General features: G+C 35.2%; 2 protein-coding genes across 2 annotated transcripts; both read right to left on the bottom strand.

Moving 5' to 3' along the window:
- Nucleotides 1-369: 369 nt before the first annotated feature.
- Nucleotides 370-5445, bottom strand: LOC112737081 (GTP-binding protein BRASSINAZOLE INSENSITIVE PALE GREEN 2, chloroplastic). Its single transcript, XM_029291435.2, has 5 exons — nucleotides 5328-5445; nucleotides 4939-5208; nucleotides 1959-2800; nucleotides 1658-1825; nucleotides 370-952 (listed from the first exon to the last, which is right to left on the bottom strand). Exons 1-5 carry the CDS (start codon nucleotides 5443-5445, stop codon nucleotides 575-577), a joined length of 1776 nt encoding a protein of 591 aa, XP_029147268.2. The 3' UTR covers nucleotides 370-574.
- Nucleotides 5446-6578: 1133 nt separating this feature from the next.
- On the bottom strand, nucleotides 6579-13902 carry LOC112737080 (uncharacterized). Its single transcript, XM_025786825.3, has 18 exons — nucleotides 13315-13902; nucleotides 12905-13010; nucleotides 12586-12693; nucleotides 11907-12088; nucleotides 11369-11564; nucleotides 10907-11161; nucleotides 10415-10561; nucleotides 10069-10147; nucleotides 9548-9661; nucleotides 9287-9453; nucleotides 8948-9075; nucleotides 8595-8718; nucleotides 8429-8497; nucleotides 8230-8356; nucleotides 7753-7867; nucleotides 7453-7643; nucleotides 7250-7362; nucleotides 6579-6939 (listed from the first exon to the last, which is right to left on the bottom strand). Exons 1-18 carry the CDS (start codon nucleotides 13656-13658, stop codon nucleotides 6673-6675), a joined length of 2832 nt encoding a protein of 943 aa, XP_025642610.1. The 5' UTR covers nucleotides 13659-13902; the 3' UTR covers nucleotides 6579-6672.
- Nucleotides 13903-15484: the final 1582 nt, after the last annotated feature.

Raw genomic sequence — 15484 nt, 5'->3', positions numbered from 1 at the left:
CCATTTATTCATATCTAAGGTCCCTAAGATCAATTCAATGTTTTTTTTTTCTATGATATTTTCTAACTCGACAAATTAAGGACTAATCTGTTATAAATCAAAACTCCATTTAAGAATTTGCTGCTGAATAATGAGTTATTGTATGCACAAGACTTTCGAACTTTTGACACTTGCTCAAACGGACTAGTGAGTTAATCACTAGACCAACCCAACTTAGTTACTCAATATCCTCTTTATTTATATGATGATTATGATATTGATAAATTAGAAAATATACATGTAATGAATCAGATATAAGCCAAAAGATATACCAAGTCAAACGAAATATTTTTAAACAAAACTAAATTATCGTTTAGCTCATGGAGCTCATTGTAGTAATCAATTTCTATTTCTATTTTTATTCCAGTTTACAATAATTGTCATTTTAACTTTTTTTTTTGGTACAATCATGGATTAATATATCATGTATCTGGATAAAAATTAAATACAAATACATTAATTTTAGATGTATCCAAAAAAAGTCAAAATCACTTTTTTCATTGTCACATTACTGTGAACACCAGTGTTACATGCTTCAGTTAGATGTCAACATTGATGAGTCAAGATCACTCGATAATGGTGCTTTTGAGTCAACCCCTTTGGCTTTTTTATCACTTCTTTGATGTGACTTATTTAAAACTCTGTCAGACTGAGACACAATCTTGGAAACTGTGAATCCAGCAACTTCAAAGGTGTGTGATCTGTAAGGTAATAAAGAATTACGAAGAATAACATCAACACCTTCATATGTCCAAGCACTTAAAACTGCATCTCCTTTGAGTCCAATGGCAAACCAACCAAGCCCAGAAGCAGCAATGTCTACAGAACTTGACCCCCAACTGTTCCCACTAACATGGAACTCCCTTCTCACCCAATTCCCAAGCTCTTGAACTCGTTTCTCTCCAATTGGAGGCTGGCAAAGAACAGTTCAAAATGGTGTTACAGACGAGGAAAATTTAATGCAATATCATTCATGCCACAATGAAATATGCGCACACAAAAAAAAAAATCAGCTACCAAATCATCCGCTGTGTCTGTGTATAATATATGTGTTATTTAACTCATTTTTAATGTATATTTTGTATTTCAACATATATTCTATACAGGTGGTTGATTTAATAGCTGATTTTGTGTGTATATATATCATGATTGATTAAATAAAGTCCTGTGGTATGATAACAAATTCCCCTAATCCCCTTATATCTGCCATTATCAGTTTTTGGCACATCCTTCTACAGATGTATCTGGATAATTCCTTGATCTAACAATGTACCAAACGTTTTGTTGCTCTCACGTTTTAGTGCATAATGTATTTGGAAATGAATTGTAGTTATCTGGTGGATACAAATTGTATGTGGATACAATATCTATCATAGTTCCTTTTATTCGCCATTATCACCATTTGCTATATTTTTAGATCAATGTATTTTGGATACATTAAAAGGAACGAAAGGAGTATAAGATTTGTTGATAGTGTAGAATATTTTACACCGAGACTATATCAAAATTAATCTCATTGAATAAGTAGTCTCTCACCTAGAGGAATAAATAAGACTTTGTTGTTGTGGTGGTGGTGGTGGTGTAATTTTTATTGAATAAACAAGAGCAAAGTGAATACCTGTAGTTGGCAGCCAAAATGGTCTTGGAATATTTTGGGTGCATTTTCTATTTTACCCATATGCAGTGGAAGATAAGGAGATGCCCACACTGTGACATAAATAGTATCTAGGGATGTTTCTTCAATATCCAACCTCATTAGACCAGCTATGTGAATAGAATGACCAACCTGCCACAATGAATTACCGCAAGCTTTAACAAGATAACAAATATTTATTTTATTTTTAAAAAATAGTCACAGTGCAAACTGGCAATGCATATAAGAAATTCAGTACCAAGAATTAGCATCTCAGTGCACTCACCTTAACTCTATATGTCCTAGGTTTCAACTCCTTGCCCATGTTAACAAGCTTTTGCTCTTCCCTCGTCAACCGTGTTGTGATCTGGTGAGGATGAAGAAGGCCAGGTGTATCGAATAATTTTGCCTGCCTTGGAAGGACACCCTCCACTCTAAGAATGCCGAGTGTCGTCCCTGGCACAGGTGCTTCTGTCAGATGTGTAATGTTCCCCCCAACATACTTCCCTATCGAGTTTATTAATGTACTCTTTCCTGCATTCTGTGCCCCAACAGCCCAGACATTCCCTCTAGGCCCAGCTAGTGCAACTATATCGTCGACTAGGTTCTTCAGTCCCCAATCCCGTAGTGAACTCACCATGTGCAAACTAGTAATCTTGTTAATTCCACCCTCTCTCGCTCTTTGCCTAATCCAATACTCCAATGTTGTTGGTGACAATGAGCTAGGCAACAAGTCAATCTTTGTCACCACAAGTACCACTCTTGGCACATTCCCTGACTTGCCTTGCTTCCATGCAGCGGAATGATCCTCAATTGTCTTAGACAACAATTTTGCAACCTTCCGTGGAAATGATCCATCAAAATCCACTGCATCCACAACCATCAGCACCACTGATCGGGTCCCTGATGTTGATGCTAACTTCCTTCCCACCGTATAATCAAAGTCGAAATCCGGTAACAAGTTCTCTACTGTTGGGTCCTTTACTTTCCCATAGTGCCTCAACGAATGGCAGCGTGCACATACCACTGGCTTCTCTGGTTTCTTGATCAAGTTTGCATCATCATCATTAAGCTTTTCAGGTTCAATAACAATCCCTCTTTTAACAGAATTGGAGAACTCAGGCTCTTCTGCAACAGGTTCAAGATTGTTAAACAATTTATAGTTCAGGTCCTTTTCAGAGGGTTTAATAAAATACCCAGGGTGCTTAGGGTTGGAATCCTGCATATAAACACCACAACCAGGGCAAACAACAGATGGGGATGTCCCTTCATCATAATTACCCTCACGCGAGATAGGCAAATTTTGTTTCAAAGCTGAATCTCCAGGCTGTGAAGAGAAAAACCTAATCAAACTAATTGTGGGTTGTGGCAAAAACTTTGGGCAGTTTTGTATCTGGAATTTTGAGTGTGCTACCAAAACTGAAGAGAGATTTGAGTGGGCAAGGTTTCTGCACTCAGGAAGGAGTGATAAATAAAAGAGTGGCTTAAGCTTTGAAGGAGATAGCTTTCGAGCTAGAAGCATTTTTAAATGTTCAGTCTGAATCTAAAGAAGAGTTTAAGCACTCGGGAAATTGGAACTTGCCTATTAACCAACTACTATGCTATATTGCTATATGCCATTTAACTACTGCAAGCTTCATAATCACACTCGTAGTCACACACTTAGGAACCCACAAATATGACTATATGAGCAATAAAGTTACATAATTTAGAGTAAGCATTCCGTCAAACACCTTGTAAGCACTCTATTGTTCTCGGGTGTTTTCTCTAGTACTAGCAGGCCCCTTGCTTGGTCCTCTTGGGATGGTTGTGGCTATTATAGAAGACTGGTTATGCTGCAATAAAGAAGAGGGAGCAATGGGGGAAGCTGTATTGAGGAGGTTGGTAACCAGTGGCAATGAGAGTCGAACTTGAAAATGGAGGTAGTTGCGGCGGCTGCTCCGAAGAAGGAGAACTCGTCTACAATAATAACATATTAAAAAGAATTTAATTTTTGATACTAAAGGCAAAAAGGTTCTGAAAACCGGACTGGTTATGAAACCGCTTTAGTTACCGGTTCATTAGTTTATTGGTCTAACCAGTTCAACCGTAATTCAATCGAAAAAACTGTTTTTATAATAAAATAATAAATAAATTATAAGTAAACACTCTAAAACATAATTATAGTCTTATATAAATCTTAAAATGTTTTCCAAATTTAAAGTACTACATGAAATATTATATCAACCAAAGTCTTACCACATTTGAAATGGGGAGAACAGGAATAAATAGCAGCATCACAATTCACAATTACCTTCATTGCTGGTTATGAGCACTAGAGCAGGCTACTAATAATATTGCCATGCAATAATCTTAGGTGTGCCTACTAGTACTATGTTGAGTCCGTTCAATCGATTATAATTTAAAAGTGTTGTAGACTTGTAGTACACTTATTCTGTTATTCATCTCTTTTCCTTTTATGCTAGTTGTTTAATAAACCATTTGTATGGTTTAAGATATTGCATTGCATTCATTAATTTCACCCGCTGTAGCGTTAATTTTGTAGTTTTTGTACATAAGGGATATCATAGAATAAATGCTAGGAATGAATGATTCAAAAATCAAAACAAGCAAATAACCGGAGTCCAAATCTAATTTAGTTTTCATAATATAGATCCTCTAATTGACCCTTCTACATTTAACCAGCTATCTATCCTATATCTAACTCCCATAAGCAAATCTTTCTGGCATGTTACAAAAAGCTTGCATTGTATTGCTGACTGTGTCAACAAGCTGCAAGTATTCATCAGCACTATCAACCAGACACCGCAATTCCACGAACAACTAGTGAGGAATCGTAAGCATCACAGAATAACAATGATGCATTTGGGTAAAATTTTTAAGTTCTTACAAAGGTAACAGAAAAATATTATGTGGTATTAGTGGTGTATAATTTCTGAAAGCAAAAGGTCATTTTGTAAAAATATTATCCATAACTGAAATCGATAAATCATTAAGAGTTTAAGACAGTCACACACACAATCTAAACATAATTAACTCACAAAAACAGTAAAACACAAAGCAGGCTACATCACACAGGCAGCAGCTCATCACTATCTAAAAAATCACAAAACAGAAAAGTAGAAAACACAAAACAGTAGCAGAGAACTACTCAATAGAATCAAATAATCATCCCAATAAAAACACAAAATATTCAATAATCATTCAATGATTTCTGAACAGAGCATACAAAAAAACGAAGAACAAGTTAGCTCGGAGTCACTGACCTTCGATCGCAGAGGAGGACGGACAGCGACAGACGAAGACAACGCACGCCGAGCTCGAGGAAGAACCTGCGCGCCAGAGACTGATGATTGCGAACAGATGAAGACTTGAACGCCTGCGACGCACGAAGACTCGAGGAGACAATCCCCTGAATGCGACGGACGGCGGCAAACACGGCTCCTCCTTGCGGCGGTGGTGGAGGCTAGGAAGGAGATTGGAGAAAGGGGGCGAGTCGCGCACGCTTTTCTGATTTCTTCTCCTTTTTTTTTGCCCTTTTAAGAGGAAAAACGGCGTCGTTTTCTACAAACCTGCCGGTTCCCAGCCCGATCCGACCGGCCGGTTCAGAGTTTTGATTGTTTTTGAATTGGCGGTTTCCAACAATAAACCAAACCGTTAATGTCTCTGGTTTGCAGTCGGATCAGTCTGACCGGCCAATCTAGTCCAGTTTCAGAACACTCTGCACCTGTCAGTATAGTTATCAAAATCGAATCGGTAATTGATCCGGTCATACAACCAGATCATCGTGTTACTAGTTCAATCGATGAGTTATTGACTCACTCGATTGATCTAGACATAATCCCTATAGTTTCATTAAATTTTTAATTAGGTCTTTATACTTTTTTTTTATTTTCAATTGGGTCCTTATATAAATTTTAATTTTGTAATTAGGTCTTTTCATGTTAACAATGTTAAAATTAACAGAATATTTCTCCAAAAAATACATACGGTTAAAGGTCTAATTAGTTTCTTAATTATGAATACCTTTAATTTGTAAAGAAATATTCAATTAACTCTAATATTTTTTACACTAGAAAGGACCTAATTACAAAATTAAAAGCAGTCCAGGAATCCAATTGAAAAAAAAAGTATAAGACCTAATTAAAAGTTTGGTAAAACTATAAAGATCAATAGAGTAATTAAATCTAAATAAAAATATAAAATTATAAAAATAAAATTAAAATCATAAGTTAAAAACTTAAGATACATGTCTTCACAAAAATATTAATAACAATCAAGTATTAATTATTTTAGAAACAATAAATTTAACTATGATAATTTTCAGCACAAAAAAATTTAGCTAAGAGCAAGATAGTAACAAATTTGATGATAATCGATAACAAATTCAACTTGCCGATGATTTTTAGCAAAAAAAAAAAAATGTAACTAAGTGATTATTCAGTAAGAGAGAATAAAACTCAATGTTCAATCACTAAAAAACTCAGTGACGATTTTCAACAACAAACAAATTTAAGCTAAGTGATTATTTTGACTAGACAACAAATTCAAGGTGAAACTTTACTCAAAAAAGAATTAGCAAATTAGATTTATGTAGGGTTTTTTTATTGAGTTAACTACAAAATAATGATATTCCTTCATCTTGCGCACAAAATTAATGCTCATTAAACTGAGAGCGCACAAGATTTGTGCAGTCTCTTCACAAGTGTCATTGCGTACCACCTTAACTAACACATTGTGAGGACTAGTGAATTTGAGTTAACATGGAAATTGATTCCTGAAAAATTATATGTTCATCACTTTGAATATTTTGTTAACTTCCTTGGTGTAAGGCTTAAGGGCTTGTTTGGGTGTGTTTTAGAAAAAATATTGAGTGATATAAATTAGTAAAATTTGGTCCACTGAATGAGTAAAAATAAACAAATAAGTTGCTACTATCATTGCATATAAATACTATCATCCGTATATATATATACACAAGAAGAAATGTCAACATAAGCTCAGAAGGTGCAATGATCTTTTAGAACTTGTCTAGCAAGATCAAGAGCTCCACTCTTCTTGTAGATCAAGTGCAGATTGTGAGCAGCCTCTCTGCGAAGATCACAGTAACCGGGTTTATGATTTTCAGCAATATCCGGTGTTTCATTGAGAAGTTTTGGAATGGGATAGTCCTTCTCACGAATAGCAAGCACTTTCTCATAATAGAAAGCTGCCAAAGTTACAAGACCAACATGATGGAACGCCCTAGCTATGTTGTACAATGATTCCTGCAAAACCTCAACAATTTCTTGCTTATTAGTGTTGCATTAATTTATAGATTTAGAAAAATAATAACTCATGTCAGAAGAAAAACCAGTCATTTCAGCCCTTCATAATTTTTACACAGCCAGAAAAAAAAAATTGAATTCAAAAGATGACTCGGTGCTTGAGGCTCCAACCTTAACAAGGTCTAGATAAATGTCCACAGCAAAACTATAATCAAATTTTCTCACTGGATACAAATAAAGCTAACCTTTGGTTTCGTGATTTTTATTAACAAGGTATTTTTCTTCTTAAGAGATGCCATGTGGCACAAACCTGGCTGTTGTCGCAGATCCTTAAATTGTTATAGAGGAACGCTAAACCTTGTACAACACACTGATGCTTATTTTGAAGTCTTAAACCCAATGCTAGGTTGATCAAGGCAGTTCCTGAAGAACATTTTGAAGGAATGAGTTCAATAGCTCATTCTTGGCCTAAGCAAGCACTACCCAGATGCAGCACAAAATAAAAGAACATACCAACGCAAAGATTAACCAAGGGATTCTCTGGCAAAAGTTTATAAGCTTCTAAGTATTTCCTTGCAGCATCTTGGTGATGGCTAATTATAGTATACTGATTAGCAGAAATGAGAATAGGAGGTACACAATCCACGAACTTTCCTTGCATATTAAGTATAAACTTGGAGTGTCTTGTATCTCGATTTTCCAATCTACCAGACAGGAGAAAACAAATAAATGAAATATTAGGGAAGGAAAACTAATATGAGGCAACCTAATGTTTTACAAAGAAACCGGGGATCTTTGCATTCACAAATTTACCTAGACATAACCTTGTAGTAGCAATTCCAAGCAGCAACACTGTACGGATGTTGCTGAACAATGTATTTTACACAATCAAACCCATGCTTAGGATCCGTGGTGTTGTATGCCATTTCTGTGAAGAACAAAAATTTACTTTATTAGCAAAAAACAAAATAACTACATATTAACTTTCACTCTCTTTAAAAGACCTCCATATTGTGAGCTTCAATACAGAAATACCTAAACATAAAGAAGGGGAGAGTAACAATAATAAACGAGCAGTAAAAGCAAATATGATCCTCTAAAGTAAAGATACATGTAATTGGTCCAAATGTGATTGATCTGTCACTTCTAACTCTATAACATCCCTCACGTCAGAGGATCTAAATCCCAATAAAATTCTTTCACTTTTCAATTTTATTTCTTGCAAGCAGAAAAGTAGGAAGCAAATAACTAATCTACAAGAAATACAAGTAGTTGGGGCTCAGGAGTTACGAGCTCCAAGAGATCGAAGTTCCTCTTTCTTGTCAGCAGAAAGTGCAGAATGAGTCAATCTGAGAGTAATATTTATAATCTCCAATGCTTCCCAATACCTTTGTAAGGAAGCTAATGCCTTGCACAACTGTACAAAAGAATTAATAGGTCAGATAGTATGGAGAAAAGCATAGAGATAAAAAGAGATAAAAGTACTAACATTAATTATTAGCTGGTGATGCTCTTCATCCTTGAGAAGATTACATAATGGAGGTTCTTTGTGTACTCTCTGGAAACATTCCATGCATAATACAGAAGGCGGTTATTACATTATTGCTCAACTTGTTTGTTCTAGAGGCAAGATTGGACATCACAGAACTGATCACCTGAGGTTCAATATCTGAATCATTGCTCAGCCAGTCAATTCCAGCGGCCAATGCCTCAGCTTTCTTTTTCTCCTTCTCAATTTCCTTCTTTTGAAGCGATCGTTTTGCCCTGGAAGCTTTCCACCTGAATTTATTTAAACAAGAGTAGAAGTTCTTTAGCAAGGAAGTTAAGTTTACAACTATCCATTGTTTACACTATCATAGAAATAAGCATATAACACTTTTTTTTCGGGATAAAAGAAAAGAATTTCATTAAGATGAGGAGAAGGAAATACAAATTGGGGGATCAGAGGAAATACAAATTGGGGGATCAGGATCCTCTATACAAAAACAAAAGGAGGCAAAATACTCACCGGTCAGACCTATCAGAAGGAGTAGCTATAGGCCTGAATCCTTGAAATACATTATCCTTTTCTGGAGCATTCATTACCCTAACCCTTTCAACCAGGTCTCGTGTAGAGAGGCGTTTTTTCGATTTACCCTACAGTGAGAACCGACCATGACAAATATTGACTGTCATTTTAGATGAAAAGAAATTAGATAGATTATAACATCAGGAGGAGGCTATATCTTGGCATAGAACAATGTATAAGAACAAGTAGAAAATGGCATGCCAGAATAGGTCAAGTCAAATATTTCTATTGCATGCACATGCTAGAAAGATTTTAAGAAAATATCTTATAAAAAATTACCCTTTGTCGAAGGGTTGCGACGTACAATGATTCACGTATCATAGGAAAAATTGCATCCACAAAATCATCTAGCAACCCTTTATTCCAATATATATTGCAAAGCTTCAGTTTTATCCTTTCATTAACCCACCATTTATTTGGCTTTACAGAATGTGCTTCAGCAGAGTCTGCAAGTATCGCATGTTAAAATCTTTCAGAGAAAAAGAGACAAAGGGAGGGGGTGGGGGAGAAAGCAAAAAAAGAAGAGTTCATGGTATTTACCAGAATCCTTTGGAGGAGAAAGCAAAGAAATGGCTTCATCTTCTTTCCCTTCTTCAATCAAAAGGGAAGCCAACGTAATGCGTGCATCAACATCATCTTGTAGTGTTTCTAGGGCTATAATATAAAAGGTTGTTCAGCAACAGAGAAACATGAATATCAACATGCAATCAATAGTAAAAGAAAAAACTTATGAACTTGAATATCACCAGCACTTGTTAAAAAAAATGTAATGTAAATATTTAAGCTCAAAATATGCTCTTATAGTAACCCAAATCAATTATTAACTCTAACTCAGCATTGGATGTGACAAATATGCCAAACTTGAATCATAAGATGCTTAGCAAACCTCCCAAGAGAAAAATAATTGTAGCTAAACTTGATATTGTTGGCAACATTCATTCTAGAAACTAACAAAACAGATTATCCAGTATTTCAATCCATGCAATAAAAAAGGTAGACATAAGTGGTTCTAATAAATTGTCATTTTCCTGAATACACTCTTAACAAAAATGAAAGCTTGCCTTTGCTAAAAAAGTGAATTGCTTGTAACCTTTCTTTCAAGGATAGATAACACCTAGCAATTTTCAGATACAGAAGACCCTGCAAACAAGAAAAAGGTATATGCAATATGGCATCAGATTAAAATTACTTTTTGGGGAGAAGAGAGAAAAAGGACTTTTGGGGGAGAAGAGAGAAAAAGGATAGAGTTTCTTGTAGACTTTCTTTGAAAGATATATATGTAGAGCTCAATATCAGATTGTATGACTTGTAAAGGGCAAGTCAACCACTAAAGAAAAATAGTAAAGTACCACTATAAAAGTGACAGAGTGCTGCAATACGGCAATAGACAGGAATAAGTTACCATACATGTTCATTTCCACCATTGCCTTCCAACATCAAATAATAACTCAATGCGGAGTCATAATGCTCAAGTTCCATTAAGGAGTCTGCAGCCTCTGTGACCAACTCAACATGTTCAATTGCATTCTCTGGTTTTATGTCACTGAAGCAAGCCTGTTAATCATGTAAAATGCTGATTAGCATACAAATAATGCAGAAACAAAGGGAAGCTTTATATATTTCCATAGATTTCCTAAACTCCACATAATGATGATATAACAGAGGATTTAGATATCTAATGTGTAAATAAAAAAAAAATCTTAACAGGACAATAATCCCCACAATATAGGAAATTCAGCAAAAACTACACGCATTTCTCTTTTGTAAAAATTCAAATAAGTATACAATACATGGATATATCATAAAGGAATCTCAACACCCAGTAATAGATACCATGATTACTTACCATCTAAGACCAATGATATTCTGAGGTTCAAGCGTGTAAGATTACATACTCACCTGAGCCCTCTCCATGTTTCCAAGATGAGCATGGCAGATTCCAGACTTAATTTTCAGGTTCAAAGGCATTTCTTCCCCTGAATTTACTATTCGAACATGCTCAATATGCTGAAGAGCTCTGTCATGTGCCTTAGTTTCCATGTATATAGTAGCCAATAGGTCAACTAAGCTTGCATGAGCTTTGTCTGGTTGACTCCTTAGATAATCTTCAAGAATTTGGATTGAACAGGCAACTTGACCACATTTTTGGTAGCACTAAAAGAAAGCAGTAAAAGATAAATTCAACAATGAAAGTCAACTTCTAAATAAATAATTGGGTTAAAATCAGATGTGATCAAATAATGAAAACGTAAAGATCATAATCTCAGCTGAGGAAGAGGAAGTATCACTGTTGTTAACAATATACAGTGGCAACAAAATAAGCAGCATCTCTGACTCAGATAAACAGAGCTAAAGACAAACCTTAGCTGCATCTGTTAGTGCTTCAACATTCTCAGGACAAAGGTGATGTACTTGCTCATATGCAGCAGCAGCTTTTTGATAATCTCCAAGCTCAACATAAAACATTGCACGTTCTTTCCTAAGAGTCTCGTCCTTGGGATCTGCTGTTATTGCTTTGGAAAGGCAGTAACTGGCTTGACCAATATCACCTTGTTCTCTGCAGTTGGAAAAGGTTCTCAATTCAGTAATTAAACTTCTCTTCGGACAGAAAAGCATTTTAAAAATGAATACATTGATTCAGGTACTTTTAAAAGGTGACAAACTCCAATGAGGTAAAACTAATAAAGAGATATTTTGAAGTGGAAAATTGAGTTTTTTATGAACCATTTTCCCCATTATTATTTTGCCTGCACAGGTTATTTATTATGTGGACATAATATTAGATGAAATTCTAACCACTTTCATGATTCAAGTGGGAATGAAAATTCATGCAGCTGAATAGTTCCGGAAGCATAACTAATTAAGAATGAAGATGCAACAAAATAATAAACCATCTCACCTGGACCAGTCATAAAGCATTTTCCAACGGGATGAATCTTTAGGAGTCAAATGAGCAGCAATCATGTAAAAATCCATCGCCCTTTTGTAATCCTCAAGGTCATAATATACAAGTCCAAGGGTGTGATACGAATCAGCCACATTTGGTGCCAGCCTAATAACTTCATGTGAGACAGCTATAGCCTGCAAAAAGCCAACAAAAAATCTAAAGAAAAAGGAATAGACGAAGAGAGCATGCAGGAGAGAGATCCAAAAAAGAAAATGTTAACATCCAGCTTTTGTGACAAATTGCAACTTCCAACCTTTTCAGTTTTTCAATCGTAGACAACTTGTATATTGGTAAAGTAGTGTAATTTTGAAGCCAGATCTGAAGTAATTAAGTATGAATGCTCCTTCTTGTATATTAATTTTTTAGCCCTATCTCAATTAGTTATCATAAAAGAGAAATACAGAAGCATCTACTGCCCCAAGTTGCATCAGGTTACTACATCCTCTAAGTTGTAGAATCTATCTGAAGGTGTATGGCGGAAAACCATCCTCATGAAAGATATGAATCAAGTTGGTAAAAAACTTATTTATCCTCTAACTTTTCGCTCAATGTACTTTAGAACTGTGACAGACAGGAATTAGACATCTCCAATGCCAGAGGCCAAATATTTCCACATGACAGAACAATATACCTGGTCATAACGGCGACAAACGTAGTGAAGCGTCGCATCACCGAGCATTCTTGTTATCTGTGGGTTTAGCTTATTCCTTGATCCTTTTCGCCTACCTCTTTTCTTTTGCTGCATCAGTCAGATGAATAATTGTGAAGAATGAGATGCAAGTTATACAAAAAGCTAAAAGCAGCTTGTACCATCCATAGGTTGTAACTGAAAATGCTTAAAATCATTCATCTACATCATTTCAAGGACAATCATTGATCAAAATAAGGGAGAAAAATATTAACAAAAAAAGAGTAAACTATTGAGAAACCAATGATGTACATATCCATACCTTTCTTGATCTCCTGCGTGCGCCAAAATTCATTGCTTCCATTATCTCAGCCATGGTTGCCCCAGGATTATCATCTTCCCTCCCCTTCTTTGAAGGAGTCTCTTCCCTGCATGCAGACGAATCCAACAGCACAATGACCAGATACATCTTAAACACTTTTCAACATCCATAATAGCTTACTAATGCATGGTCTATAAAAATAAGAAAACATTCAGTTTATCCAAACGCAGCCGGAACGTTTTAAACACTTAATTAATCCACTATACAGAAAACATAACTAGAACATGAAATTTTACAGAACGTAACTGAAAGGAAGCAACTATAAGATAGAATTGATAAGAGAAGAAGAAGAAGAAGAAGAAGAAGAAGAAGAAGAAGAAGAAGAAGAAGAAGAAGAAGAAGAATATTACTGATGAGAATCTGAAAGTGAAAGGGCTTTGCGCTTTCTATCAGCGAGAGCTTGATGCTCAAGGAGCTCGAATTGCTGGTAACGTTGGACGTCGGAATCGTTGTTTCGAACGAAATCCAAATGACTCATTCCGTTGGTGAATCTGAAAGTGTATTCGCCCTCTCCCTCCTCCTCCTCCTCCTCGGCCTCTTCTTCTTCTTCTTCTTCTTCTCCTCCTCCTTCATCGTCATCATTGTCTTCTTCTGCTTCTGCATCATCAACTTCGGTCTGATTTTGCTTCTCTTCTTCTTCGAAAGCAACATTTACTTCGTTATCCGTGGCAGCTTCTCCTTCCTCTGTCGCCATCACATACACAGCTCGGAGCTCGCTCCTTCCCCTTCTTTTCCTGCCTTTTTTATTTTTTGAATTTAGATTTCAGTGTGTTTGGAAAGTTTTTTTTACGGTAAAAGAATTCTAACTCTATTAAAAAAAGAATTTTATTTTTAATTTAAAAAAAAAATGATACATCATTTTGATTAAAAAATTGAATGTTTTTGTAAAGATATTTTGAATTTTTTTTATTTCTAAAATTATAACTGAGAATAAAATTGAAAATCAAACATAAAAAATTCAGATTTATAAAGAAATAAATATGAGAACTAAAATTTTTATTAAAATTAAAATTATTTTTTATTTGTTTTAAAATATAAAAAAATTTTCATTTTTGAATGAATTCTGATCCTTAATTTTTCAAACAAACTCTTAATTGTTGGAACGAAAACATATAAGCTTTAAAGTCATATTTTTACATTGCTGTAAATTGAAAATTTGTATAAAAAATATTTTAAAATTTTTAACACAATTTATCTCATCCCATTGTTATTAAAAATAAAATATTTTTTCAATTGGTTTGATTTGAATTGATAATCCATTATTGAGTTTGGATTCTTTTGAGCTATGATGCACACACAATGATACGGACACGGGACACGACACGATATGGAATACACTGATACGCGAATTTTAAAATTTTATAAGACACGGAGACATGCATACATATAAAATATAAAGTATTTTTTAGATAAATCGTAATGATATTTTGATATTTTATTGATATTAAAATATAAATTAATTTTTTAATTATTTTTAATATTTTATTTTAATTATATCAAGTATTTAAAATATTTTTTGTTTTAATAAATAATAAAGTTAAATCTCAGAGTGGTCCCTGAACTTGCACTCGAGTCTCAAAGTCGTCCCTAAACTTGCATTGGCCCCAATATTATCCCTGAATTTGACACAGGTGGCTCACGGTCGTCCCTGAAGCATTTTCCGGTGACGAAAAGATGACTTGGATTGACAGATGCCACGCTGGAAGCCAGACTTGACTTCAAAAACGACGTCGTTTTTAATTTGGCACCCAAATTGCATTGAAACGTCGTCGGTTAGTGTTTACAGAAGGGATTTAACATGCAGTGACTACTTCTCTCTCAATCCAACACAGTCTCTTCCTCTTCTCCTTATTTTTTTCAATGGCGCCACTTTGAGAGGGATTTTGGGCTTTTGGCTGGCCTTCTCTCTCAAGGAAAGGAAGCATATTCTGATTATCTCGTCTCTATCACGCACATAGTGGTCTGACGGGAAGCATCTTGATTGTTAGAGGTAACCAAAATAGAAAGGAGAAACAAAATAGCTACCATCCACTCCTCTGCTTGTGTTGATCATGGCTTTTTGTACATTGTTAACTTGTTATATATTTCATTCGTTCATCGTTTTCTTATGTGATTTTTTTGAAAATTTTTGTTAGGATTTTTTCCATATGTTGTTGTTGCATTTTTATTGATTGTTTTTTGCTGTAATGATGGTAGCTATGGTTGTAATGTGCTGAAAATAGAAGTATGTAGGATGTCTATGTATGCAGTTTATGTGTGTTCATGGAGGGTTAGGAACTGGGGTTATTGTGCTTTCCTGGTTGATGGCAATTTTGATGATCATTTGTTATTTGCAGATGGGTCTCATAACTATTGTGTGTCACCATGGGGGATCCTTTGTGACGAGTGAAGACGGTGTTGTGTCATACACCAGGAACCATATTTCAGAGATTCCGAAACTTGACCCTGATCGACTAGATGTCTTTTTCATAAGGAATTACTACAAAGAGTTTGGGTATGATAAGGCAGAACACTGTTGGT

Source organism: Arachis hypogaea, chromosome 13 (genome assembly GCF_003086295.3).
Source record: "Arachis hypogaea cultivar Tifrunner chromosome 13, arahy.Tifrunner.gnm2.J5K5, whole genome shotgun sequence".
Classification (NCBI taxonomy): domain Eukaryota; kingdom Viridiplantae; phylum Streptophyta; class Magnoliopsida; order Fabales; family Fabaceae; genus Arachis; species Arachis hypogaea.
The sequence above is the reverse complement of the archived record's forward strand: the minus strand, read 5'-3'. Positions and strand labels throughout refer to the sequence as shown.

What these genes read in the sequence shown, in the direction of transcription:
- LOC112737081 (XM_029291435.2), bottom strand. Translation starts at nt 5,445, where the DNA reads ATGACCGGATCAATTACCGATTCGATTTTGATAACTATACTGACAGGT. An exon ending in GTCCTCCTCTGCGATCGAAG is followed by an intron (nt 2,801 to 4,938) that starts GTCAGTGACTCC and finishes AACCTGTTGCAG; the next exon opens with AAGAGCCTGAGTTCTCCAAT. An exon ending in ATTTTGGCTGCCAACTACAG is followed by an intron (nt 953 to 1,657) that starts GTATTCACTTTG and finishes GTTCTTTGCCAG; the next exon opens with CCTCCAATTGGAGAGAAACG.
- LOC112737080 (XM_025786825.3), bottom strand. Translation starts at nt 13,658, where the DNA reads ATGGCGACAGAGGAAGGAGAAGCTGCCACGGATAACGAAGTAAATGTT. An exon ending in ATGCTTTATGACTGGTCCAG is followed by an intron (nt 11,565 to 11,906) that starts GTGAGATGGTTT and finishes TTCCAACTGCAG; the next exon opens with AGAACAAGGTGATATTGGTC. An exon ending in ATCACCAGCTAATAATTAAT is followed by an intron (nt 8,357 to 8,428) that starts GTTAGTACTTTT and finishes TCTTTTGTACAG; the next exon opens with TTGTGCAAGGCATTAGCTTC.